Genomic DNA, 25,477 nt, shown 5'->3' on the forward strand with positions numbered 1-25,477 from the left:
TAGGAGGAGGGAGGCGGTCTGAAAAGAGAGATAGAGAGTTTGGTGAAGGTAAAAGGCCTCTATGGTGTTAAAGCAGACTGGTTATTGAGAAAGAGAAATATGGAGGAGTGAGGGAGGCGACACGAGGAGGACGTCCGCGTAGGAGGCGAATTGCTGACCTTGAACAGTGCATCGCTGGACACTGTATAATATGTTTTGGGTGTCATCTCCAATGAAACGCCTTGATATTTCTAGATGGAATAAGTGGGGGGTGGGGGGGTTAAATTAACATCATAGGTAGAAGTCATTTCCAGCATGAATACATGTATCATCAACCGTAGGATAAAAATGGACATTGCGCATGGTCATGTTCATTAGGCACCATAGGAAAGAAATCGTACTGAAACAGGAAGGGGCTGTCCTGACTTGTTCAATGAGAATCGCCCATTTTTATTACAATTTTTCCAGTCACCCTTTCGTGCCCTAATGAACACGACATGCTGCACAGCCACATTAACAATGAAAACAAAACATCACAAGAACAAAACATGCGCACACACACGTTCAAAAGTTTGGTGTCACTTAGAAATATTCTTGTTTTTGAAAGAAAAGCACATTTGTCAATAAAAATAACATCAAATTGATCAGAAACAGTGTAGATATTGTTAATGTTGTAAATGACTATAGTAGCTGGAAACGGCTGATTTTTTAAATGGAATATCTAGATATGCGTTCAAAGGCCCATTATCAGCAACCATCCCTCCTGTGTTCCAATGGCACGTTGTGTTAGCTAATCCAAGTTTATCATTTTAAAAAGGCTAATTGATCATTAGAAAACCCTTTTGCAATTATGTTAGCACAGCTGAAAACTGTTGTTCTAATTAAAGAAGCAATACAACTGGCCTTCTTTAGACTAGTTGAGTATCTGGAGCATCAGCATTTGTGGGTTCGATTACAGGCTCAAAATGTCCAGAAACAAAAGAACTGTCTTCTGAAACACACCAATCTATTTTTCAAACTTTTGAACAGTAGTGTACACACCACAGTACCAGTCCTAACTTCAGACACGCCTACTCATTCAAGCGTTTATTTTTTACTATTTTCCACATTGTAGAATAATAGTGACATCAAAACAATGAAATCATGTAGTAACCCAAAAAGTATTACCATATCAAAATATATTTTATATTCTTCAAAGTAGACACCTTTGCACGAACATCGTCTCAATCAGCTTCACCTGGAATGCATTAGCACTTGCTGGCTGCATTTCCTTCACTCTGTGGTCCAACTCATCCCAAACCATCTCAATTGGACTGAGGCCAGGTCATCTGATGCAGCACTCCATTACTCTCCTTCTTGGTCAAATAGCCCTTACACAGCCTGGATGTGTGTTGGGTCATTGCCCTATCCTACTAAGCGCAAACCAGATGGGATGGCGTATCGCTGCAGAATGCGGTGGTAGCCATGCTGGTTAAGTGTGCCTTAATCTAAATAAATCACTGACAGTGTCACCAGCAAAGCACCCCCACACCTCCATGCTTCACAGTGGGAACCACACATGCTGAGATCATCCATTCACCTACTCTGCGTCTCACAAGGAAACGGCAGTTGGAACCAAAAACCTAAAAGTTGGACTCAGACCAAAGGACAGATTTCCACCGGTCTATTGTCCATTGCTCGAGTTTCTTGGCCCAAGCAAGTCACTTCTTATTGGTGTCCTTTAGTAGTGCTTTTTTTGCAGCAATTCGACCATGAAAGCCTGATTCACGCAGTCTCCTCTGATCAGTTGATGTTGAGCTGTGTCTGTTAATTGAACTCTGAAGCATTTATTTGGCCTGCAATTTCTGAGGCTGGTAACTAATGAACTTATCCTCTGCGGCAGAGGTAACTCTGGGTCTTCCTTTCCTGTGGCGGTCCTCACGAGAGCCAGTGTCATCATAGCGCTTGGTTTTTGTGACTGCACTTGAAGAAACTTTCAAAGTTCTTGACAATTTTCCACATGGACTGACCTTCATGTATTAAAGTAATGATGGACTGTAATTTCCCTTTGCTTATTTGAGCTGTTCTTGCCATAATATGGACTAGGTCTTTTACCAAATATGGCCATCTTTTGTATACCCCCCTACCTTGGTACAACTGATTGGCTCAAACACATTGAGGAAAGAAATTCCACAGACAAGGCACACCTGTTAATTGAAATGCATTCCAGGTGACCATCTCATTAAGCTGGTTGAGAGAATGCCAAGAGTGTGCAAAGCTGTCAAGGCAAAGGTTGGCTACTTTGAAAAATCTCAAATATATGTTGAATTGTTTAACACATGATTCCATGTGTTATTTCATAGCTGATGTCTTACTATTATCCTACAATGTAGAAAATAGTCAAATTAAAGAAAAACCCTGGAATGAGTAGGTGTCCAAACCTGACTAGTACTGTATATTATAATAACAATAATATTTGAGAACTAACAATGACCAAAATAAAAACTAGACAGTGAGAATCTAAAATGTCATGAGGCCACGACTGATTCTGTTATGCTATTTGAGTAACTCAAATATAAGAACCCAGCATATAAGAACCCAGCATAAGAACCCAGCAAAAGACATCGCAAAAAAAATTTAATTGCAGGAAATTTGCATTAAAGCAGCACTCAGCAGTTGAAACAAAGAATTTTCCCACCCGTTTTGGTAAAAAGCGGAGGGACGGGGTTGGAGAAATGTAACCTAAAATTCATAGACCGCACTATGGATGCATGGACTAATCATCCAGGATATCACTATTATAGTTTTAACTATGTTTTGAGGCTATATAGCTGGGGTACTCAAGTACTATTTGTGAAAGTCCGGTCACACAAATTTCCTAGGTGGCAAAGGTCCGGATGGATAATGTAATTTATCAGAGTAGTAACAAACCCCCACCTCACAACCCATGCAACCCCAAACTGTTCACACCCCTCTTGTTGACAGATTGAAACATATTTTCTGTTTTAATTTCCTGCAATTCTATGTATTCTTCCATGTCTTGTGTGTTTATTTGATACCAGGGGTCAAAGTCCGATAAAAAATAAGTACATAATTTTACATTTTATTCCCTCCCCTCGGGACCTGCAGTCCGTATTGACCCTGTTCTGGGTCCAGTCAGTGTTCCGCCTGTTGAGTATGGGGTCTATATAGTGTATGTCAAGGAGGTTGGTGGCACCTTAATTGGGGAGGACGGGTTTGTGGTAATGGCTGAAGCGGAATAGGTGGAATGGTATCAAATACAAACGTGGTTTCCATGTGTTTGATTTCATTCCATTCACTCTGTTCCAGCCATTATTATGAGTCGTCTTCCCCTCAGCAGCCACCACTGGTGTATGTTTACAAACATTGGTGTAAAACAAGTTAATATTTTGGATTCTGATTGGGTATGACAGTTGAACTAAGTTCGAGGCATTTATAAGTTACATTCTTTAATAGTCAATGGGTACATATCATTAATTTATACGTCCAAAAATGGACATAGCAACTGCTGATTTCTCCTGATTTCTCTCTCTCAGCCAGATGTCAAAGTTTGTAGAATTTCAGGTAACTAGCTTTAAAACTGAAACTCTCAGCTCCATGGAGAAATAGGTAGAATTGCAAGAAATTGGCTTAAATATGAAAACATCTACACAGCCAAGATGTAGGCCTCTAAAATACAGCCACAGCCCATGCTATACCCACCACCTGCCCCTTTTTGATCCAGTAAAAACCCTGAAAAGCATTACATTGGCCATGTGTGAGCGACGGGTCTAGATAGGAGTTGAGACTAGGGCTCGCCTGGCTGCATTTACCTGGCCAAGCTGCTCAGAGTGCTGGTGCAGCTCCTCCAGGATGGGCAGGGTCTGCTCCTGGGTGCAGTGCTCCAGGATCCGCTGGATCACCCTGCAGCCGTAAGGGTGGGTGGACAGCACAAACACCTGCAGGGGAGACGACAAACGTCAACAAAATGTGTTACAGGCCCCCTTGAGCCTAAATAAGTGGGAAATAAAGTAAAGCATTTAGGAAGATGTATTAAATAATAGGAATATGTGGATGTTAGGAAATGTTTGTACATTTTTTAACACTTGAAAAGGGCCCAAATCAGCTGGTCCATATATTGAATCCTGGGGGGAAACTGAATAATATGTGCGTCTGGGTCGTTTTCAGTAGGTGAAAAACATTCAGAAAGGGGCAGGTAAAGCTATTGGAACTAGTCCAATGAGAACATATATTATTGTTTCCCTGTTGTAAAATGCTTTGATGCAGTTTGCCCTGCTGAACACAATGTGACTGACGGTTGGGTTGATGTTTTCTGGGTCGTGTACATTAAGCACTAAACATAGAAAAAAACTACGTAACAGGAAGGGACAACATGAAATTCTCCTATCAGAAACACATTTTCCTTTACTGTTGCAAACAGTTTTCCATTGCATGACCTAATGATTTGGCTCTCACCTGGCCCTGGAAGGCATCAATGATGAACTGCAGGGCCTGGGGCTGAACACACTCGATACACTTCTGTACCACATGGTTTCCGTTCTGATCCTTCACACACTTTAGCACGTGGCCGTCTAGCTCCCGCACTATGTCACTCTGCGGAAGGGGATAGAGAGTGGAGTAATTCATCCATCTCTCCCTCCATAGATCTTCTGAACATTTTCAACCTGTCTATGTTAATCCCATGGAAATAGAATGACCAAGTCATTTCTACAGTACACATCCATTTTCCTTCTAATGGCTCGTTGATGATAGATTGTCACCCATAGTCCTCAATGTAAAGGGCAATTCAAAGAGGACAACAACAGGACCATACTACATAGGTATCCATCGATCCATCCCCCATGCTTACTGGAGAGTACACCACTCTCAGAAAACCAGCTACCAATAACACCAGGGCAATGTCTCAAACAGCACCCTATTCCCTTTATAGTGCACAACTTTTGACCAGGACCCATGGGGCTCTGGCCAAAAGTAGTGCATCGTATATAGGGAATAGGGTGTCCTTTGGGACTCTTCCTAGAAGCGCCCCCCTCCCCCACAAAAAAACCACATCTAAAATCGGAAGAGAAGTGAAGATCCACTTACAATTACCTGCTGGTCGGAGGATATGGACTCCAGGGCCTTCTGGATCACTCGGCAGCCGTACATCTGCAAGGCCAGGGGCAGCACGTGGCCGCGGATTCGGGTGGCCAGAGCCAGCTTCTGATCTGCACTGCCAAACTGCACAGAGAACATTTCAATGATGCAAAATTATGACGACCTGTCCTCTCTGGCTCAGTTGGTAGAGCATGGTGCTTGCAGCGCTACAATGTGTGTTCGATTCACGAAAATGAATGAAAGCACAATTAAGTCGCTTTGGATTAAAAAAATTAAAACATTAAAAAAGTCTGGTAAATGGCATATATTATTGGTAAGTGTTTGCTGAATATACAGTATGTCAAAATTTGACACCTACTCATTCAAGGGGTTCTTTATTTTTACTATTTTCTACATTGTGGAATAATAGTGAAGACATCAAAACTATGAAATAACACATTGAACCATGTAGTAACCAAAAGTGTTAAATATCAAATACATTTTGATTTGTTTGAGATTCTTCAAAGTATCCACCCTTTAACTTGATGACAGCTTTGCACACTCTTGGCATTCTCTCAACCAGCTTCATGAAGTAGTCAACTAGAACGCATTTCAATTAACAGGAGTGCCTTGTTAAAAGTTATTTTGTGGTATGTCTTTCCTTAATGCGTTTGAGCCAATCAGTTGTGACAAGGTTAGGGTTGTATTCACCCAAAGGGTCAGACAGCTGAACAGACAAAGACTTGCTTCCACCAGCACAAGTATATATATATATATATATATATATATATATACACACACACCCCAATTTGGGTGAAGTATCCTCCTTCCCTCTAAACATTACATCTTTATTGCTAAGCAGGAAGTTAAGTGATGCGGGCAATAAACTGTTCCTTCTCCCTTAAAGTGACCGGACCTGACCGCACCCCCATTCCCCACCCTTATCAGTGACTGCAACCATGTGATTTCCTTTACTCAGTACATTGCAAGCTTAATTGTCTCCACCATATACATTCCTCACCATATACATTCCTCCTACAGATAACCATTAACTTCTGGTGTAGAAACCAGACAATGGCACTCATTTCCATAGGAGACCTGATAATTAACAATATTTAAAGTTTAGGAGTCAGAACCCATTAGGGTGGTATTCAGAAGCTAGCCCTATTTAGTAAAAGACCAAGTCCATATTATGGCATGACCAGCTCAAATAAACAAAGACAAACGACAGTCCATCATTACTTTAAGACATGAAGATCAGTCAATACTGAAAATTAAGAACTTTTAAAGTTTCTTCAAGTACAGTCACAAACCATCAAGCACTATGACAAAACTGGCTCTCATGAGAACCGCCACTGGAAAGGAAGAACCAGAGTTACCTCTGCTGCAGGAGATAAGTTTATTAGGTACCAGCCTCAGAAATTACAGCCCAAATAAATGCTTCAGAGTTCAAGTAACAGACACAGCTCAACATCAACTGATCAGAGGAGACTGTGTGAATCACGCCTTCATGAACGAATTGCTGCAAAGAAACCACTACTAAAGGACACCAATAAGAAGAGACTTGCTTGGGCCAAGAAACACGAGCAATGGACATTAGACCGGTTCCAACCGCCGTGTCTTTGTGAGACGCGGAGTAGGTAAACGGATGATCTCAGCATGTGTGGTTCAGAGGAGGTGTGATGTGTGAGGGTGTGTCGCTGGTGACACTGTCAGTTATTTATTTATAATTCATGACACACTTAACCAGCATGGCTACCACAGCATTCTGCAGCGATACGCCATCCCACCTGGTTTACGCTTAGTGGGGCTATCATTTATTTTTCAACAGGACAATATGACAAAACACACCTCCAGGCTGTGTAAGAGCTATCTGACCAAGAAGGAGAGTGATGGAGTGCTGCATCAGATGACCTGGCCTCCACAATCACCCGACCACAACTCAATTGAGATGGTTTGGGATGAGTTGGACCACAGAGTGAAGGGAAAGCAGCGAACAAGAGCTAAACATGTGGGAACTCCTTCAAGACTGTTGGAAAAGCATTCCAGGTGAAGCTGGTTGAGAGAATGCCAAGAGTGTGCAAAGCTTTCATCATGGCAAAGGGTAGCTACTTTGAAGAATCTCAAATATATTTTGATTTGTTCAACACTTTTTTGGTTACTACATGATTCCATGTGTTATTTAATAGTTTTGATGTCTGCACTATTATTCTACGATGTAGAAAATAGTAAAAATAAAGAAAACCCCTTGAATGAGTAAGTGTCCAAACTTTTGGCTAGTACCGTATGCATTTCAAAGCAATGCTCTTATCCACATTAACTTACAATAGGTGCATCCCAAGTCATTCAGACAACCACATCATGATTAACCACACACAACACACACACACACACGTATATAAAAATCAGCAAAATTGGTGTTAGTAAAAAGCTAAAATCAGACACATACTGGTTGAAGGCAACATCAAAAGTTGGCATGGTTATGATTCAATGATGACACAAGTATCCCAAGTACCATCAAATGTAACCTTACAACTGTGACAACGGTCCCCACCTCAAAGAACTTCTGGATGACGTAGTTGCCAAACACGTCGGTCATCAGCTGATAGGCCGCCTGCAGGATCTCCCCAAACACCATCTGCCTCTCGGCGGGGGTGGCCCTCTCCAGCTTTTGCTGGATGAACCTGGAGACAGAGGGGGGAAGAGGAAGGAGGGACATGGGAAGGGAATTTTAGTGGTAACACAAACATCATATAGTGATAAGGAAGTGTCTCAAGAGCATGATAGGAGGGCGTAATATGCAGCAGAGGATGTGTTTGTGTATCACTTTGTGTGTGTGTGTCCCCGTTGAGCCGTACGTCTATCACCCACCTGGAGCCGTGCTGGTCCTGGGAGAACTCCACCATGTGGCCGGGCAGGTCACGCAGCTGCAGGTTGGGGAAGCGGTTGTTGCGGAAGTCCTCCAGCAGGCGGCTTCGCCCGCTGGGCATGACGTCCGAGCGGCTGTAGCGGGGCCGCGACGGGGGGAACAGCTGGCTGCTGGAGCTGAACAGGCTGGAGGTGGCTCCTGCGCTGCGATACTTTGCCTCCGCACCCGGCGCCGCTGAGATGTAGCGCCCACTGCCGTTCGTCAGGCCGCCTGGGGGTTGGGGATGCCAGGGCGGAACAAAACGATGAATAGGTGTTGCCATAGAAATATAATTTTTCAACCCTCACTACATTAACTTGAATACCCACTCTAGTCCCATTTCTACAGATGTTGCATGTACAGCAGCACAGTCACACAGAGTAGTGGTTGAGTGAAGTTCATGTATAGTTTAGTGTAAAATATATATCGGTACCCTTGCACTTTTCTTAATTCCATATTTGTCAAATAATTTTCCAAAGCATTGGGTGTTCTTTTCTTTGAATGCTTCATTTGGTAAACCCCACTGCTGAAGGAGACAAGAACTTCTCAAAAGCTTAAATCCTGGGAAAATGTTCTGTGGACCCCAAACACACATCCAAAAGCACCCAGGAATGGTTCAAGAAACAAATGGACTGTTTTGAAATGGCCAGCAAAACCCTATGGCAAAATCTGAAAACAGCAGTTGGTTGAAGGCACTGTTTGCTGCTGTTAAAGAGTATACCAAATTGCCAGTAGAAAGGAGTAGCTAGCTCATTGATAGCAACAAGTAGTGCTTGTTTGCAGTTATTTTGGCCCAAGGCTGTGCTCCCCTCTGGGGTGTACTACTTCCAGGGTGCTAATAATGTTATCGTGGCCTTGGGTCTTTATTCCCCCCCCCCAAAAAAAGGTTAACCCAAGTTCCCCCAAATACAATGTGTTCCTGCAATATTAAATCCAATAAGGCGAGGAGACCAAAAGTTTCTTCCAATTTCAACTTATTTGCGAAGAAATAGTGAATTATTTAAAGAAAGTGCAAGGGTGCCAATATATTTGGCCGCAACTGTATATGCTCGAATAAAAAAAGATTGAAAAAATAATAATTACTTGCGGCCTTACCCAGGTGAAGGCTGGAGGAGGAGCCGTGAGAGGATGGCAGAGAAGGTGGGGGTGTGAGGGGGGAGTGGCCCGGAGTTAGGCCAATGGGACTGGGCGAGGAGGAGTAGCCTAGGCTGTTGTAGAAGGGCTGGCCAATGGGGGTGAGGCTGCTGCCGCCACGCTTGTACAGGTCAGAGCTTGCCAGCAGGGAGTCTCGGCGAGAGACGCTGCTGCTGGTAGAGCTTGACACTACGGGAGGGAGAGAGAGAGAGATGAAGACTGAAATTAGGAGGGGGATTTTTATTTTATAAAAAAAAAAAAAAAAAAAAAAAAAAAAGAGGGAGTAGAGAGAAAGAACACAGCGGGGGAACAGATATTTACATTTCTCACTGTGACGAATGCATTATCTTGAAAAACTCAGTTAATTGCCAAGAGGAAAGTATACTTTTTTTGTGGTGTATGACATAACATTTTATACATGCTTTTTGCATATGTACAATGATTAACCTGAAGCTGCAAGTTCCTTCTCCACTAACCTGAGGATCCGAAGCCTCCGAGCGCCGAGCCCAGGCCCAGGGAGCCGCCGGTGCCACTAAAGCCCAGGGAGGAGGTGGGCGGCGGAGCCTGGGATGTGTGGGAGAACAGGGAGCTGCTCTGGGAGCTGGCCGGCACCGACGCGGAGCCATAGAAGGAGCTGGAGGGCAGGCCCTGGTTCTGGGGCTGCTGTTGCGGCATGGAGCGGTATAGGCCGTTGGGCTGAGGGCCCGACATGTTGTTGCCCGAGCCTGACGCTGACGCCGCAGCGGCTAAATGGAGGGAGAGAGGAGAGGGATGAAAAGAGATCAAAACTAGGTCAACATGGCTCAGTGTGGTGCCCATTGGGAGAGGACATGAGGTGGGTTAGTGCCATAAAACTGTGGGACAGCCCCATCGGCATTAGCAATTAATTCACGTCATTGCAAGTGTGAGTCTGGAGATTATAAAATCCTGACAAATTTTCACAAGCACAGTGTGTTCACACTAAATGTGGCACTCATTCCACTGGCTGCTAAGCCTCCTTTAAAATACACAATTTCCCACACTGCAACATTACGAAAGCATGGGGCCAGACAACCCTTGGTACTCACCAGCCTGCGCTGCGGCCTGTGGGTTGATGAGAAGCGGGGTTTGGACCAGGCGGACAGGCCCTCCCAGACCGCCACGGGCTCCGGAGGCCATCACCAGGGTTCCATTCTGGTCGTAGTAAGCAGCGGGGGCCAGCATCTGGTAACCTGGGTGGGCAGGAGACAGACACACTGAGGGGAAACGCACTTATGAAAACCAGCCAGGAGTGTGTGATCTATGAGAGGGAGCGTGAGGGCACTGAAGAGGAGCTATCTTATTGCACCATAATCATTAGCAAGAGAAAGGCAGGTTGAACGAGTATGCACACAAAAGGTATTCCAACAGTATGAATGAATATTCTCAGTCTGGAAGCAATCAGGCTACCGAAAGCGAATACAGTGAGCGACGTCATCAGAACTCATCCAGAAAACCTCATCCAGAAAACCTGTTTTGAGACCGAGAGGCATCTTTCATTATAATGGAAGAAATGCGTTCCTAGCATGTGAGGAATGCGTTTGCTGGCATCAAATGCGAGCCAGCTAGCTAATATTTAGAGAATAAAAAAAGTTTTGGGCTAGTTATTCTAACCCATTTGCAATCCCTTTTATTGCTGCTTGCTAACTTGCTGGCTAGCTTTAGAGGTTAGCTGACTAGTAAGCTACAGTAGTTCGCTACTGCCATCAGTAGTCGTTTTATCATTTTTAGCCTTATCGCACCTTTTGTAGAATGCATACTGGCATTTGAATATAGCGTGGGGAAAGGGAATCCGGACACACCGTAAACACATTTAAAATGTAGGTGTAGATGCATGATGCGTTGGGAATTCCATGATCAGAACTCTATGATCAGAAAAATAAAGCTGCATGAACTGTCAAGTCTAGACACAGCCTAAGTAGATGCTTAACCAGGCCTGCTCAGTACAGCTTGGTTTGGCAGTGTTAAAAGCCCTTATGTCTGCTCCTAAACTAACGCTACTCTGTGTATAGTGTCACCGACCTGGCATACCAGCATAAGCGAGGGCCGGGTTGGCGGCGGCTGCTGCCAGGGAGTCCTGCTGGCTTTGCTGGCCCTGACCAGGGGTGAGGGGGCGCTGGTTGTTCCCAGCACGCATCACCTGGAGAGAGAAGAGCAACCTAACCTCAATAAAAAATGACTGCAATGACAAATAAGATCAAATCAAACAATTTGTCACATGTGCCAAATACAATCATTATCACTTTAAATTCTCCATCATTAACACTTAAGCATTTCACCAACTAACAGCAGGTAACTGGAGAATTAATTTACCTGTTGCTGTCCCGGCCCTGGTCCCTGATTGGATGCCTGCTGGTTAGCGTTGTGACTGGCAGCCGCAGCCGCCGCCTGTTGCTGGAAGAGGTTGGCAGGGTACACGCCCCAAGGAACACCATAGTACTGGGGGGGAACCACTGTAGGCCCTAAGGGAAGGGAGTCCTCAGTTACTACTACCAAACCTGTGGCATGAACAATTTGATACAATTGTTGCATTCATTAAAGTAGAAGATTGTTACATTAGTGTGGATCAAGAAGCTATTAACGGTACACATTGAGTGAAAAGGGTGCCATGTATGAGTACAGTGCATGTGTGCAGTGATGTAAAATACTTAAGTAGTACTTTCAAATATTTTTACTTAAGTATTTTTTGGAGGGGAAGGGAAGTATTTATATTTTTGACAACTTTTACTTTACCACATTCCTAAACAATATTATGTACTTTTTACTCCATTCATTTTCCCTGACACCCAAAAAGTACATTAGATTTTGAATGCTTAGCAGGACAGGAAAATTATCTAATTGACACACTTATCAAGATAACATCCCTGGTCATCCCTACTGCCTCTGATCTGGCGGACTCACTAAATACATGCTTTGTTTGTAAATGATGTCTTAGTTTTGGAGTTGGCCCTGGCCATCTGTACATAAAATTGAAAATGTGGCAGTCTGCTTTGCTTAATATAAAGAATTTGAAATTATTTATACATGTACTTTGATACTTAAGTATATTTAAAACTAAATACTTTTACCCAAGTAAGATTTTACTGGGTGACTTTCACTTGAGTCATTTTGTATGAAGGTATCTTTACTTTTACTCAAGTATAACAATTGGGTACTTTTCCCACCGCTGTATGTGTGTGTGGATTGCTAACCGGCAAGTGTAGCTGCTGCGGCAAGTCCTGCAGCGGTGTAGGGGTCGGCTCCAGGGGGTCCAGCATTGATGATGTATGGGTTAGGCACGAACGCGGGAGCAAGGCCGGCTGGAGAAAACAGTAAGCCATGCATGCATATTGAATAACACATCAAACAGCCGTCAAACTCAAACTAGTATGGCATTCTGTACATTTTTCACTTACAAAAAACTATGACTACCAAATCTTGCACAAACATGCTCTAATCCTTGTCTGCATGTGTACCATTTGGAGCCAAGTAGATGTATAAATAAATCCACAGTACATACACTGTCTATAGTAATAAAGCTACAACTTACCAAGGTGTTGTTGCTGGGCAGCAGCCAGGGCATACTGTTGCTGCTGGGCAGCAGTGAGCTGCTGGACAGTCAGATGGTTGGACCGCTGAAACAACTGGAAAACAGACATTAAAGTGTGTAACTTGTTCTACGGCAGTTTCCACACCTCTCAAGCAGGTTTATCTATGCATTGATAGAAATCTGGTCCCTAGCTCAACCCACCTGCTGCTGGGAGTTGTAGTCAAACAGGCCGACTGGGGTGCCAGAGGAGTCCACCTGGATCTGGTTGCCAGCGTAGTCGAACTGGAGGGACTCCACGCCCTGCTGCTGCTCCATGCTGCCTATGTTCTGAGTCTCCTGGCTCTGGAAGTCCTCCTGCTGCTGGGGCTTGTTCTGGGCTGGATTCTGGGGCTGCAGGGCATGGTGCTGTGCGTGGTGCTGAGTCATTATCTCCAGCCCGGCCTGGCCGGGACCCATCCTCTCCACCGCCTCAATCGGGGAGGCCTGGCGACTTCCTGGGGTGGGGCTGGAGAAGTACATGTGACGATATGGTCTTTGAGGCTTTGTTCACAACTGTCTCCATGCAAAGTCTCAATGACATTGACTGCCTGAACCCAAAAAATAATAATCTAATACAGCTTGGAAGTGACTTGAATGTCTTATCTGCATAATTCAATTAAAATATGTATTTCATTTTCCAGAGGAAACCACAAGTGCAGTGAAGGATTGGTAAATCCATCTTATGATTATTTCATGACCCCCATTCACCCCCAAATAACCATTAACAGGGAACTGTACTTGAAGTCTTTGCAGTCTCTGTCCATGCCGTTGAGCAGGCCTCTCCCATTGGCGTCACTCTCCTCCCCCACTTTCATTTCAGGGCTTTTGTCCTCTTCGAACGGAGACGTCTTGTCTTGCGCGTCGCCCTTCTCCCTCCTGTCCGTGTCAACGTCCACTCCGCCCTGCAAAACCACCCAAAATTTGAGGCTTGTTTCTCCAAAGTGACGCAATACTCCATTGGAGAACATGAGAGCAGAGCCAAACACTAAGCAATAAGATCATTTGAAGTTGCATTTCTGGAATAATTCTAAACAATTTTTGTATCACTATAGACTGGTTGATTGGTTAGGCACAAAACCGACACGTGCACAACTATGGGGGAAACACAGATGAGGTTGGCTTAGATTGTTGACAACATTTAAACTATATTTTGATTCCAATGTTTATTGAAAACAAATAAACATGCACACGTTGTCTCAAATACATCATTAGCTGTTGGTTCGCTAGCAAATTTTGGGCCATATTGGCATAGATGTGACAGTCAAAACAAGACATGGTATCAAGAACAAGATGGTATCAAAAAGTAGCAGAAACAAGCTACCTACGATTTCCCACATGGCAGCTTATCCTTGTTGCTAGCCATGCGGTCATCCATAATCATAACCCAAAGACATCTGCCCCATTGAAGCGAGTACATCATTTGTGACATTGTCAGCCAACTCATCTATTGAGCCTGATGTAGGTATTCTCTGGGTTCTGAGTGGATCGGCGAAAAGAAAAGAGCAAAAGAGACCTTGGCAGAAAGACTTACATAGCCACCGTTCCTATAGCGGCCATCCATCTTGTCGCCGGGGGAGGAGCTCAGGACGTACTCCACCATGCTCACTCCCAGGCCTCCGCCCTCAGAGCGAGGGGACAGCACAGAGCTGGCATCTCCGTTCCCATGGAAACCCTGTCCGGGTCGCCGCTGCACCATGATAGGCTGGGACACTGAGTGATCTGCTCATCAGAGGAATGGGGGTGGAGCAAAGAATAGAGACATCAAGGACTGACACATGATCATAATAGGAAGACAGCGTTGACCAAGCATTCAACAAAAGGAGATTTAGAGTTTCAGCATGTTTCTTGAAAAAGCTATCTGCATGGTCTTGATGGTACCAGTTGAACTGAGTAGTAAATGCAGTACTTCAATTTCACGCACTAAACTTTAAGGCTATTTGTTAGGCTGGGGCGGTGTACCGGGGTATTTGGAAATAGACATGGGAGGGTTTTTCCATATCATCAATACCGTTGAAACTATTTCTTTGAAGTTTTTTTTCTTCTCTTGAATAGTTTTTTGCTACTTTAAGTAAATACTTGCAGTCAACTCATTGAAAACATTAGGAGATAAAACTGATCGCGTTCATTTCACTGGTCACAATTTTTTATTCTGAAGTTAACCGGTGGTCCCCAGTCACGTTTTGTTTACAAGCACACAACGATGCAAGACCAGAGCCTTGTGAGTCACTCATGGTTGTGCAGCATGCGCCAGGTGATCTAGTTAGAAGTATGGAATAAAAACTTTTATTTTTATTACTTTAGGCGCATGCATGCTCCTTGTAAAAAAGGTCAGCATAGAGACCTTCAAATGCATATCTGGAACCCTGAGCTGGATATGATTTGACATATTATTATTATTATTTATTATTATTATAAGCAGCAGTGGCATAGCACACAAGCCAGCAAGGTATTGAAAATCTACAGACAGTGCGGTTTGTAAACAGCGGCAGTTGTGTTCAGTGCCAGTATTTCTGGATATCCCTGGATGGCAAAGGTTCGGTAATGAAGCTGGATACGGGCCAAGCCTACTATCTATTTATGCATAGGATATTTTGATTTTGGGTTGAATTGGCAATTTTGGTACTACCCCCGAGTCAGATGAACTCATAGATACCATGTGTATGTCTCTGTGTCCAGTATGAAGAAAGTTATGCATGTTTGCGAGCCAATGCTAACTAGCGTTAACCACAGATTTCAAGTCATTGTCGATCTGCTAGCAGATCGACAGACTTCCAGTCATTGCGGTTCTCAAAAACCTGAGGGTAAAACGCATAGTAAGACAAGCAGAGGCACAGAAAACTACTCACGAGAAGATCCCCAGGCATTCACCCTCCACTCCTCTCCAAGGAGCATCCCTTTCCTTCCATCCTTGGCCAATTCATCCGAATCCCACAGTTTCTTTGCTGGCAGCATCTGTAAAGAGAAGGCAAAAAGGCAACTTGAACATTCAACATTCCGGAAGACTTCAATGGAAGATGTAGCACAGAACCTAAGTTTACGGGGAAGAAACTTGCAATGTGGCATATCTCAACCTACCTCACCCATGCCCCTGGACTCCAAAGCAAGGGCTTGAAAACCATAGTTCATCTCATCCACAGTGCGAACCTGAAATAGGAAAAAAATATATATATCCTTTAGACAGTTACAGCACACACACACACACACACACACACACACACACACACACACTTCGACCCAGTGAATATGGTATCCTTATTCGTAATAGGCTAGTTTTGGTAAGACCCCCATGAAATGGCCAAAAATGAATGGCATCTTACTGGCATTGGGCAAACCATATACACAATCGCAAATACCACTCAAATGGACGGCAGTTCATCAAAAACACATTGCAAGCGCAACATGGCAAATGCCATACTCCAAAAATCCCAAAGGTGACGAGCACTCCACCATAGGATTTCATATGGGAAATGGTCACAAAGTCAAGTCCTATGGGTAAAATTGTCAAAATCTCAATTTCTTTTCACAATTTTAAACCCTGATAAAAACTGCTTTTTGGACCGATTTTTTTTGTAAAATTACACATATGTAGTAACCGTATGGACAGTATGGTCTCTTATTTCATTGAGTTTGTCCATGTGCCATACAGTGAGGGGGAAAAGTATTTGATCCCCTGTTGATTTTGTACATTTTCCCACTTACAAAGAAATGATCAGTCTATAATTTTAATAGTAGGTATATTTGAACAGTGAGACAGAAAAAAAAAAAAATCCAGAAAAACACATGTCAAAATTTTATAAAATGATTTGCATTTTAAATGAGGGAAATAAGTATTTGACCCCTCTGTAAAACATGACTTAGTACTTGGTGGCAAAACCCTTGTTGGCAATCAGAGGTCAGATGTTTCTTGTAGTTGGCCACCAGGTTTGCACACATCTCAGGAGGGATTTTGTCCCACTCCTCTTTGCAGATCTTCTCCAAGTCATTAAGGTTTCGAGGCTGACGTTTGGCAACTCGAAGCTTCAGCTCCCTCCACAGATTTTCTATGGGATTAAGGTCTGGAGACTGGCTAGGGCACTGCAGGACCTTAATGTGCTTCTTCTTGAGCCACTCCTTTGTTGCCTTGGTCGTGTGTTTTGGGTCATTGTCATGCTGACCCATTTTTCAATGCCCTGGCTGAGGGAAGGCGCTTCTCACTCAAGATTCGACGGTACATGGCCCCGTCCATCGTCCCTTTGATGCAGTGAAGTTGTCCTGTCCCCTTAGCAGAAAAACACCCCCAAAGCATAATGTTTCCATCTCCATGTTTGACGGTGGGGATGGTATTCTTGAGGTCATAGGCAGCATTCCTCCTCCAAACACGGCGAGTTGAGTTGATGCCAAAGAGCTCCATTTGTCTCATCTGACCACAACACTTTCACCCAGTTGTCCTCTGAATCATTCAGATGTTCATTGGCAAGCTTCAGACGGGCATGTATATGTGCTTTCTTGAGCAGGGGGACCTTGCGGGCGCTGCAGGATTTCAGTCCTTAACGGCATAGTGTGTTATCAATTGTTTTCTTAGTGACTATGGTCCCAGCTGCCTTGAGATCATTGACAAGATCCTCCCGTGTAGTTCTGGGCCGATTCCTCACCGTTCTCATGATCATTACAACTCCACAAGGTGAGATCTTGCATGGAGCCCCAGGCTGAGGGAGATTGACAGTTCTTTTGTGCTTCTTCCATTTGCGAATGATCGCACCAACTGCTGTCACCTTCTCACCAAGCTGCTTGACGATGGTCTTGTAGCCCATTCCAGCCTTGTGTAGGTCTACAATCTTGTCCCTGACATCCTTGGAGAGCTCTTTGGTCTTGGCCATGGTGGAGAGTTTGGAATCTGATTGATTGATTGCTTCTGTGGACAGGTGTCTTTTATACAGGTAACAAGTTGAGATTAGGAGCACTCCCTTTAAGAGTGTGCTCCTAATCTCAGCTCGTTACCTGTACAAAAGACACCTGGGAGCCAGAAATCTTTCTGATTGAGAGGGGGTCAAATACTTATTTCCCTCATTAAAATGCAAATCAATTTATAACATTTTTAACATGCGTTTTTCTGGATTTTGTTATGTTGTCTTTCACTGTTCAAATAAACCTACCATAAAAATTATAGACTGATCATTTCTTTGTCAGTGGGCAAACGTACAAAATCAGCAGGGGAATCAAATACTTTTCCCCCTCACTGTATATTATCATAGGAAGTCAGCTTCCGAACCCAAAAGTCAACGAACCATGTCCAAATGGCATATACATTAAGCCCTGAACCAACCTAGAAAGTCTACTTGTCATGTTTGATCTTAGGAAGTAAGAATTTCTCGTTGATTCAGCATGTCCATTTGGTAATGGGAAGTCCTTATGGATATATATTGGCAATGGACACGGTCAACTTGCAGAAGAGCATGTTCACACTGACAATATAGCATGTGTGTAATGGACACTGTCCAATTGGATTATAAAAATGTACAATGCCAACATATTATACTGCCATCAAGTCAGCCATTCAGTCAGTCAATAAGACATACTGACACCAAACTCACTTTGTCCAACTCTTTTAGAAGCCAACTCACATATTTCAGAGCCGGCCCACAAATCATAGCACCTTCTGTTAAAACCATTAAGAAATATATATATATATATATATTTCAAAAAGTTATTTATTTTCGAGCTGTGGGTCCAGTTCTGACATTGTGTGTAGGCCTAGCTGAGGCGACCCCGAATCCGGAGTGTCGGGTCAATAGGTCAATAGGCCCGAGCAGCGACCTTAATTAGTGCTGAAAATTCCCTTTTTCCCGGGCGTTGCTTCGGGGTCCCAGAAAGAGCTATCGGACAGAAACTTTAGGGTCGTCTATGGGCTGAGGCGGTTTCAATGCACCTAGTCTTGTGATTCTGGGACTTTTCTAATGTCATTTTCGCGACATTAAAAATGATTTGAAGTTATTGCAAATGGACTAGGCTGTTTCTCGGTCTGAGAACCTTCTAGAGCCACATAACTCACCGTGCACAACTGACTTAAGCTCTAGAACAGGTTCATAAAGTTTCAGAGCTCTAGGTCTGATGGTTCGAACACAGGTAACTATTGCAGGCTCTGTGTGTCTAAGACCCACACTGTGTCACTCCACATTGAGTGTGTGTGTGTACAGAAAATCACGTCGAGCTACGAAACCCACCTTAACGCGCCGCAACTGGATCTATATCTTTTTTGGGGGGGGAAAACAACAAACAAAATAAACACTTGTTTAACGATTTCGCTTAAATTACGATAAAGAGAACCAGCCATTTATCTTTCCTTACACCGCAGGTTTATGTACTTTGACATGAAGCGGTCAAATTAGTGCTGTATTACCGATTTCTACCTTTAATCCCAGAAAATGTGATTAACTCAGAGCGTTGAGACCAACTCCATCTTGGTTCTGGGCTGAAAGTACATTTGGCCAAACCTGTGCTCACCAAGTTGTCTTCGAAGTCTTTTCCGTTTGAGAAAACAGCCATGTCCATTTGCAATATACAGCCTTTTCCAGTACAGCAGAAGAATGTCAAAATACAAAAAATGTGTAATGCGGAAACTAAATGTCCTAGACTTTATTTGATGACTTCCCAGAAGAAGACCGGGCCCTGGGGGACAACCTGCGGTCGTCGGCCTATTTTAATAACAGCCGCGGACGTCTATTAAGGGACCGTACATTTGCAATATGGAGATCCTCAATCAATCATACGGGAAATGACTCACGTCCCTTATGTAGGACACCATAACAAAATTGGAAGAAAGCAAATGAATGCCAACTCCTGTAGACTTGCAAGGTTCCTATAAAACGTCACACATTGACATTTTATTGGTCAACATTAAGAGTCTAAATAAATTAACCTGTTCATTGAAAAGTAATATAGAAATCACTTACCAGGGTTCGAGGCAAACCTTTGCCACTGGTGCTACCAACTTTCAGTTGATGGCACCAGCACATGATTTGGTCGCACCAACAAGGACATGACCCGTGGCATTTTTTTTTATACCAAAGTCAAATTGATTGTATAAACAAAGTACATTCATATTTAATGGTAAATCTGTATTGATAAACTGGGTAAATCAAGATGAAGCTTAGCCAATCCACAATACCGTTGAATGCATATTCAATACGAGTGTGCATGCATTAAGTTATTTTGCTTGTTTTGGCTGATTTCATGGGGCTACAGATGTTACCCTTCCATATGGGACTTATTGTACTGATCAACATTTCTTCATATGAAACAACCGCATGTTTTATAAAAAAATCTAAAATAATGTGTTTGTCTCTAAGACCTAATGATGTCCTTCAGTGTGAGAGAAGAAGTGAATGAATAAAGTTAGTGGCAATGACAATCAGCTTTGAAATCACCATATTTTGAATGGTCTATTATCAAAGTACTAGGGTAGTGAATTGATGATGGCTTCAGCTGAAACCTACTAAGGTAGGTAAGTCTACAAAACTGGAAGCTACTGGTATCTTCTTGCATTGTAAAGTGTTCAAGCCTGTAATGAATCTAGTTTTGCAGACAGTAATTAACAGTTGCAACATTTTTACATGCCGCGTTGCATTATTCAAGCAGGGCTCTCGGATGTTATTTGTTGTGCAATGACTGGGCTTATAGAAGCACATTTCACTCCAGTACAAGCTTTGAGGATGCTCTCGTACTGTCAAAACAAGTGACAGCCTAGTTTGAGGAGGGGAATGGCCTCTATGCTGTGCGAGTGATAAGATACATGACTACTAATGAAAAACACACGAGGCAAATTAATTCCACTAAATTGTGCAAATTAAACTATAGACCGATAAGCAGCTAACATCCCTAGACAAAATAGATGTTATTTTCCCCTTTGTAAGTCATTGACATTATACCCTGACTAAACCGCTCGCGTCGCCCGAACGTTGCAAAATAAATTTTGGAATATATATATATATAAAAAAATTGCACCTACACCAACGAGCATCTGCGTTGCCAAGGGCTAAAATAGAAGTCATTACTATTTCTGACGCAGATCGCGCTGCAAGTCCTGCCTTTCCCATCTCCTCATTGGTTTATAGAAGCAGGTACCCACGTGCCATCTCCTCATTGGTTATACCCACATGGGTGATTGAAAGACGAACTGTTTTGCCAGTTGTCGTGGTAATACTATGAAAGTGTAGATGCCAATCACCATATAAGTTCAAAGATGAAAAAGCCTGGAAGGAGGAGAGATGACTAGAAACGAAACGATTCAGTTGGCAGTTTTATGTGTGGATTAATTGTCAGAGTAGAGGACCTTGTGCATTTCAGGTAAAATAACTCAATGTTTATGTCCCAGAACAAATTAGCTAGCAACAGCAAGCTAGCTAAATAGGACAAATTAGCTAGGAAGTGCAAGCTGACTAGCTAAATTGCCATACATGTTTAATGCTTTTCGACCTGTCCCCAAATTAATGTAATTGGTTCAGAGTTTGTTTTGATATTTTAACCTGCGTGTCGTGATCGCGTTTGGTGTAGGGGGACAAAATAAATTTGCGCATGATGGCGCAGCCGGTTTGGGTTCCGTGTTAGATATAAGAGAAGCCTATACCCTTGTGCGAGAGATCACTGACTGAGACCCCCCTCCCCCTTTACACACAACCAAAGTCAGTTGTCTACAAGCTGGGTGTTTCCTGGGAATGGAACCTAAACTTTAAAAACTTGCACTCAACTTTGAAAAATATTTTTAACTAGGGATACAAATTTCAGTCAATTTTGCTGCCGACTAACCTAACCTTGTTAACAGGTCATTTTTTAGCAAATAGTAAAATAATGTGACCAATTGAAAACACTATGCATACATACATACATACATACAAGGAATTTAACATTTTCAGAGGTTAATTGAAACATGCAGTGGCAAGCCAATTGTCTCACAGCCAAAAGGATTTATTATGGAACATAGAACTACTGTAATGACGCAGCAAATGTAAAAGAATTTCAAACATTTGCCAAAATGCAATTCGCAGGAGAATACCTTTCTATACAGTGCCTTCAGAAGGTAATCATACCCCTTGACTTATTCCACGTGTTCCAGACTGAATTCAAAATTGATCCAAGTCGATCTCCCCTCTACACACTCACACAATAACCCATAATGACAAAGTGAAAATCTGTTTAGAAATGTTTGCAACTGTATTAAAAATTAAACAAATCTCATTTACATAAGTATTCACACCCCTGAGTTTATATACAGCAGCACCAGTCAAAAATTCAGACACCCTTGAATGAGTAGGTCTGTCTGAATTTTTACTATTTTCTACATTGTAGAATAATAATTTAGACATCAACAGTATGAAACATATGGAATAATGTAGTAACCCAAAAAGTGTTAAAATGAAAATATATTTTGTAATTGAGATTCTTCAAAGTAGACACCCTTTGCCTTGATGACAGCATTGCACACATTGTCTCAACCAGCTTCACCTGGAATACATTTCCAACAGTCTTGAAGGAGTTCCCACATATGCTGAGCACCGGTTCGCTGCTTTTCCTTCACTCTGCGGTCTAACTCATCCCAAAAAAAGTGAAAGTCAGGTCATATGATGCAGCACACCGTTACTCTCCTTCTTGGTCAAATCGCCCTTACACAGCCTGGAGGTGTGTTGGGTCATTGTCCTGTTGAAAAACAAATGAAAGTCCTACTAAGCATAAACCAGGTGGGATGGCGTGTCGCTGCAGAATGTTGTGTTAGCCATGCTGGTTAAGTGTGCCTTGAATTCTAAATAAATCACAGACTGTGTCACCAGCAAAGCACCCCCACACCTCCATGCTTCACGGTGAGAACCACATATGCAGAGATCATCCATTCACCTACTCTGTGTCAAAGACAGGGTGGTTGAAACCAAAAAGAGAAAATTTGGACTCAAACCAAAGGACAGGTTTCCACCGGTTTAATGCCCATTGCTTGCGTTTCTTGGCCCAAGCAAGTTTCTTATCATTTGTGTCCTTTAGTGGTTTCTTTGCCGCAATTCGACCATGGAGGCCAGATTCACGCAGTCTCCTCTGACCAGTTGATGTCGAGATGTGTGTTACTTGAACTCTGTGAAGCATTTATTTGGCCTGCAATTTCTAAGGCTGGTAACTAATGAACTTATCCTCTGCAGCAGAGGTAACTCTGGGTCTTCCTTTCCTGTGGCGGTCCTCATGAGAGCCAGTGTCATCATAGCGCTTGATGGTTTTTGTGACTGCACTTGAAGAAACTTTGAAAGTTCTTGACATTTTCCAGATTGACTGACCATGTATGAAAGTAATGGACTGTCGTTTCCCTTTGCTTATTTGAGCTGTTCTTGCCATAATATGGTCTTGGTCTTTTACCAAATAGGGCTATATTTTGTATACCACCCCTACCTTGTCACAACAACTGATTGGTTCAAACACATTGAGAAAAAAAATCCAAACTAACAAGGCACACCTGTTAATTGAAATGCATTCCAGGTGACCTCATGAAGCTGGTTGAGAGAATGCCAAGAGTGTGCAAAGAAACATCAAGGCAAAGGGTGGCTACTTTGAAGAATCTCAAATATATTTGGATTTGTTTAACACTTTTTGGGTCACTGCATGATTCCATGTGTTATTTCATAGTTTTTGATGTCGTCACTATTATTTGACAATATAGAAAATAGTAAAAATAAAGAAAACCCCTTGAATGAGTAGGTGTCCAAACTTTTGACATGTAGTGTATGTTAGAATCACCTTTGGCAGTGATTACAGCTGTGAGTCTTTCTGGTTAAGTCTAAATGCTTTGCCCACCTGATTGTACAATATTTGCACATTATTCTTTTCAAAATTCTTCAAGCTCTGTCAAATTGGTTGTTGATCATTGCTAGACAACTATTTAAGTCTTTCCATAGATTTCCAAGCAGACTTAAGTCAAAACTGTAACTAGGAACATTTCCTTTCTTCTCGGTAAGCAACTCCAGTGTAGATGTTGCCTTGTGTTTTAGGTTATTGTTCCGCTGAAAGGTGAATTAATTTCCCAGTGCCTGGTGGAAAGCAGACTGAAGCAGGTTTTTCGCTAGGATTTTGCCTGTGCTTAACTCCATTCAGTTTTTTTTGTTCCTGAAAAACTCTCCAGTCCTTAACAAGCATACCCATAACATGATGCATCCACCACTATGCTTGGAAATATAGAGCGTGGTACTCTGTTGTATTGGATTTGTCTCAAAAATACTTTGTATTCAGGACAAAAAAGGTTAATTGCTTTGCCACTTTTTTTTTAGCATTATTACTTTAGTGCCTTGTTGCAAACAGGATGCATCTTTTGGAATATTTGTATTTTAGACAGGCTTCCTTCTTTTCACTCTGTCAATTAGGTTAGTATTGTGGAGTAACTTCAATGTTGTTGACCCATCCTCAGTTTTCTCCTACCATAGCCATTATACTGTTTTAAAGTCACCATGGGCCTCAGTGAAATCCCTGAGCGGTTTCCTTCCTCTCCGGCAACTGAGTTAGGCAGGACGCCTGTATCTTTGTAGTGACTAGGTGTATTGATACACCATCCAAATTGTCATTATTAACTTCACCATGCTCAAAGGGATATTCAAAGTATTTTTTATTTGTTTATCAACCAACCAACAGATGCCATTCTTTGCACGGCATTGGAAAACCTCCCTGGTCTTTGTGGTTGAATCTGTATTTGAAATGCACTGCTCGACTGAGGGACCTTACAGATTGTTGTAGGTGAGGGGTACAGAGACGAGGTAGCCATAAAAAAAAGTGATGTTAAACACCATTATTACACAGATTGAGTCCATGCAACTTGTGAAGCAAATTAACCTGTTAGGGCTAGGGGGCAGTATTGACACGGCTGGATAAAAAGCATACCCGATTTAATCTGGTTACCACTCCTACCCAGTAACTAGAATATGCATATACTTATTACATATGGATAGAAAACACCCTAAATTTTCTAAAACTGTTTGAATGGTGTCTGTGAGTATAACAGAACTCAAATGGCAGGTCAAAACCTGAGAGATTCCTTTACAGGAAGTGGCCTGTCTGACCATTTCTTGAACTTCTTTTCCATCTCTATCATTTACTAAGGATCTCTGCTCTAACGTGACACTTCCCACGTCATCCATAGGCGCTCAGAGCCCGGGAAAAAACAGAATGTCGTCATTCCAGCCCCAGGCTGAAACACATTATCGCCTTTCTCAAGTGGCCGATCAAGGGACACTGGGCTTATGCGCATGACCCGACCGCCCCCGCCTTTGGGATTTTTTCCTCTGTTTGCCGAATAGGAGCTTTCCTGTCGGAATATTATCGCTTTTCTACGAGAAAAATGGCGTAAAAATTGATTTTAAACAGCGGTTGACATGCTTCGAAGTACGGTAATGGAATATTTAGAATTTTATTGTCACGAATTGCGCCATGCGCGCGACACTTCTTTACTATTTCGGATAGTGTCTGGAACGCACGAACAAAACGCCGCTATTCGGATATAACGATGGATTATTTTGGACCAAACCAACATTTGTTATTGAAGTAGCAGTCCTGGGTGTGCATTCTGACGAAGACAACAAAAGGTAATCAAACTTTTATAATAGTAAATATGATTATGGTGAGTGCTAAACTTGCCGGGTGTCTAAATAGCGAGCCCGTGATGCCTGGGCTATGTACTTAGAATATTGCAAAATGTGCTTTCACCAAAAAGCTATTTTAAAATCGGACATATCGAGTGCATAGAGGAGGTCTGTATCTATAATTCTTAAAATAATTGTTATGCTTTTTGTGAACGTTTA

At 42.7% G+C, this 25,477-nt stretch overlaps 1 protein-coding gene across 17 annotated transcripts in view; it reads right to left on the reverse strand.

Moving 5' to 3' along the window:
* Nucleotides 1-25,477, reverse strand: part of LOC106607566 (pumilio homolog 2) — a 43,241-nt gene that overhangs the window by 13,992 nt on the left and 3,772 nt on the right. For 3 of the 17 annotated variants that reach the window (XM_014204629.3, XM_014204621.3, XM_014204631.3), the window contains exons 3-20: nt 15,759-15,827; nt 15,530-15,635; nt 14,215-14,402; nt 13,422-13,585; nt 12,846-13,149; nt 12,645-12,738; nt 12,307-12,414; nt 11,429-11,577; nt 11,138-11,255; nt 10,165-10,332; nt 9,574-9,843; nt 9,047-9,286; nt 7,927-8,194; nt 7,610-7,739; nt 5,065-5,199; nt 4,435-4,572; nt 3,792-3,917; nt 159-230 (exon numbers count right to left, since the gene is read on the reverse strand). In XM_014204629.3, the coding sequence (XP_014060104.1) occupies nt 159-230; nt 3,792-3,917; nt 4,435-4,572; nt 5,065-5,199; nt 7,610-7,739; nt 7,927-8,194; nt 9,047-9,286; nt 9,574-9,843; nt 10,165-10,332; nt 11,138-11,255; nt 11,429-11,577; nt 12,307-12,414; nt 12,645-12,738; nt 12,846-13,149; nt 13,422-13,585; nt 14,215-14,402; nt 15,530-15,635; nt 15,759-15,827 (2,847 nt within the window). The remainder of the gene's footprint in view (nt 1-158; nt 231-3,791; nt 3,918-4,434; nt 4,573-5,064; nt 5,200-7,609; nt 7,740-7,926; nt 8,195-9,046; nt 9,287-9,573; nt 9,844-10,164; nt 10,333-11,137; nt 11,256-11,428; nt 11,578-12,306; nt 12,415-12,644; nt 12,739-12,845; nt 13,150-13,421; nt 13,586-14,214; nt 14,403-15,529; nt 15,636-15,758; nt 15,828-25,477) is intronic. The other 14 variants (XM_014204623.3, XM_014204627.3, XM_014204624.3 and 11 more) reach the window with 14 other exon arrangements.

This window comes from Salmo salar, chromosome 06 (genome assembly GCF_965601325.2).
Source record: "Salmo salar chromosome 06, fSalSal1, whole genome shotgun sequence".
Classification (NCBI taxonomy): Eukaryota; Metazoa; Chordata; class Actinopteri; order Salmoniformes; family Salmonidae; genus Salmo; species Salmo salar.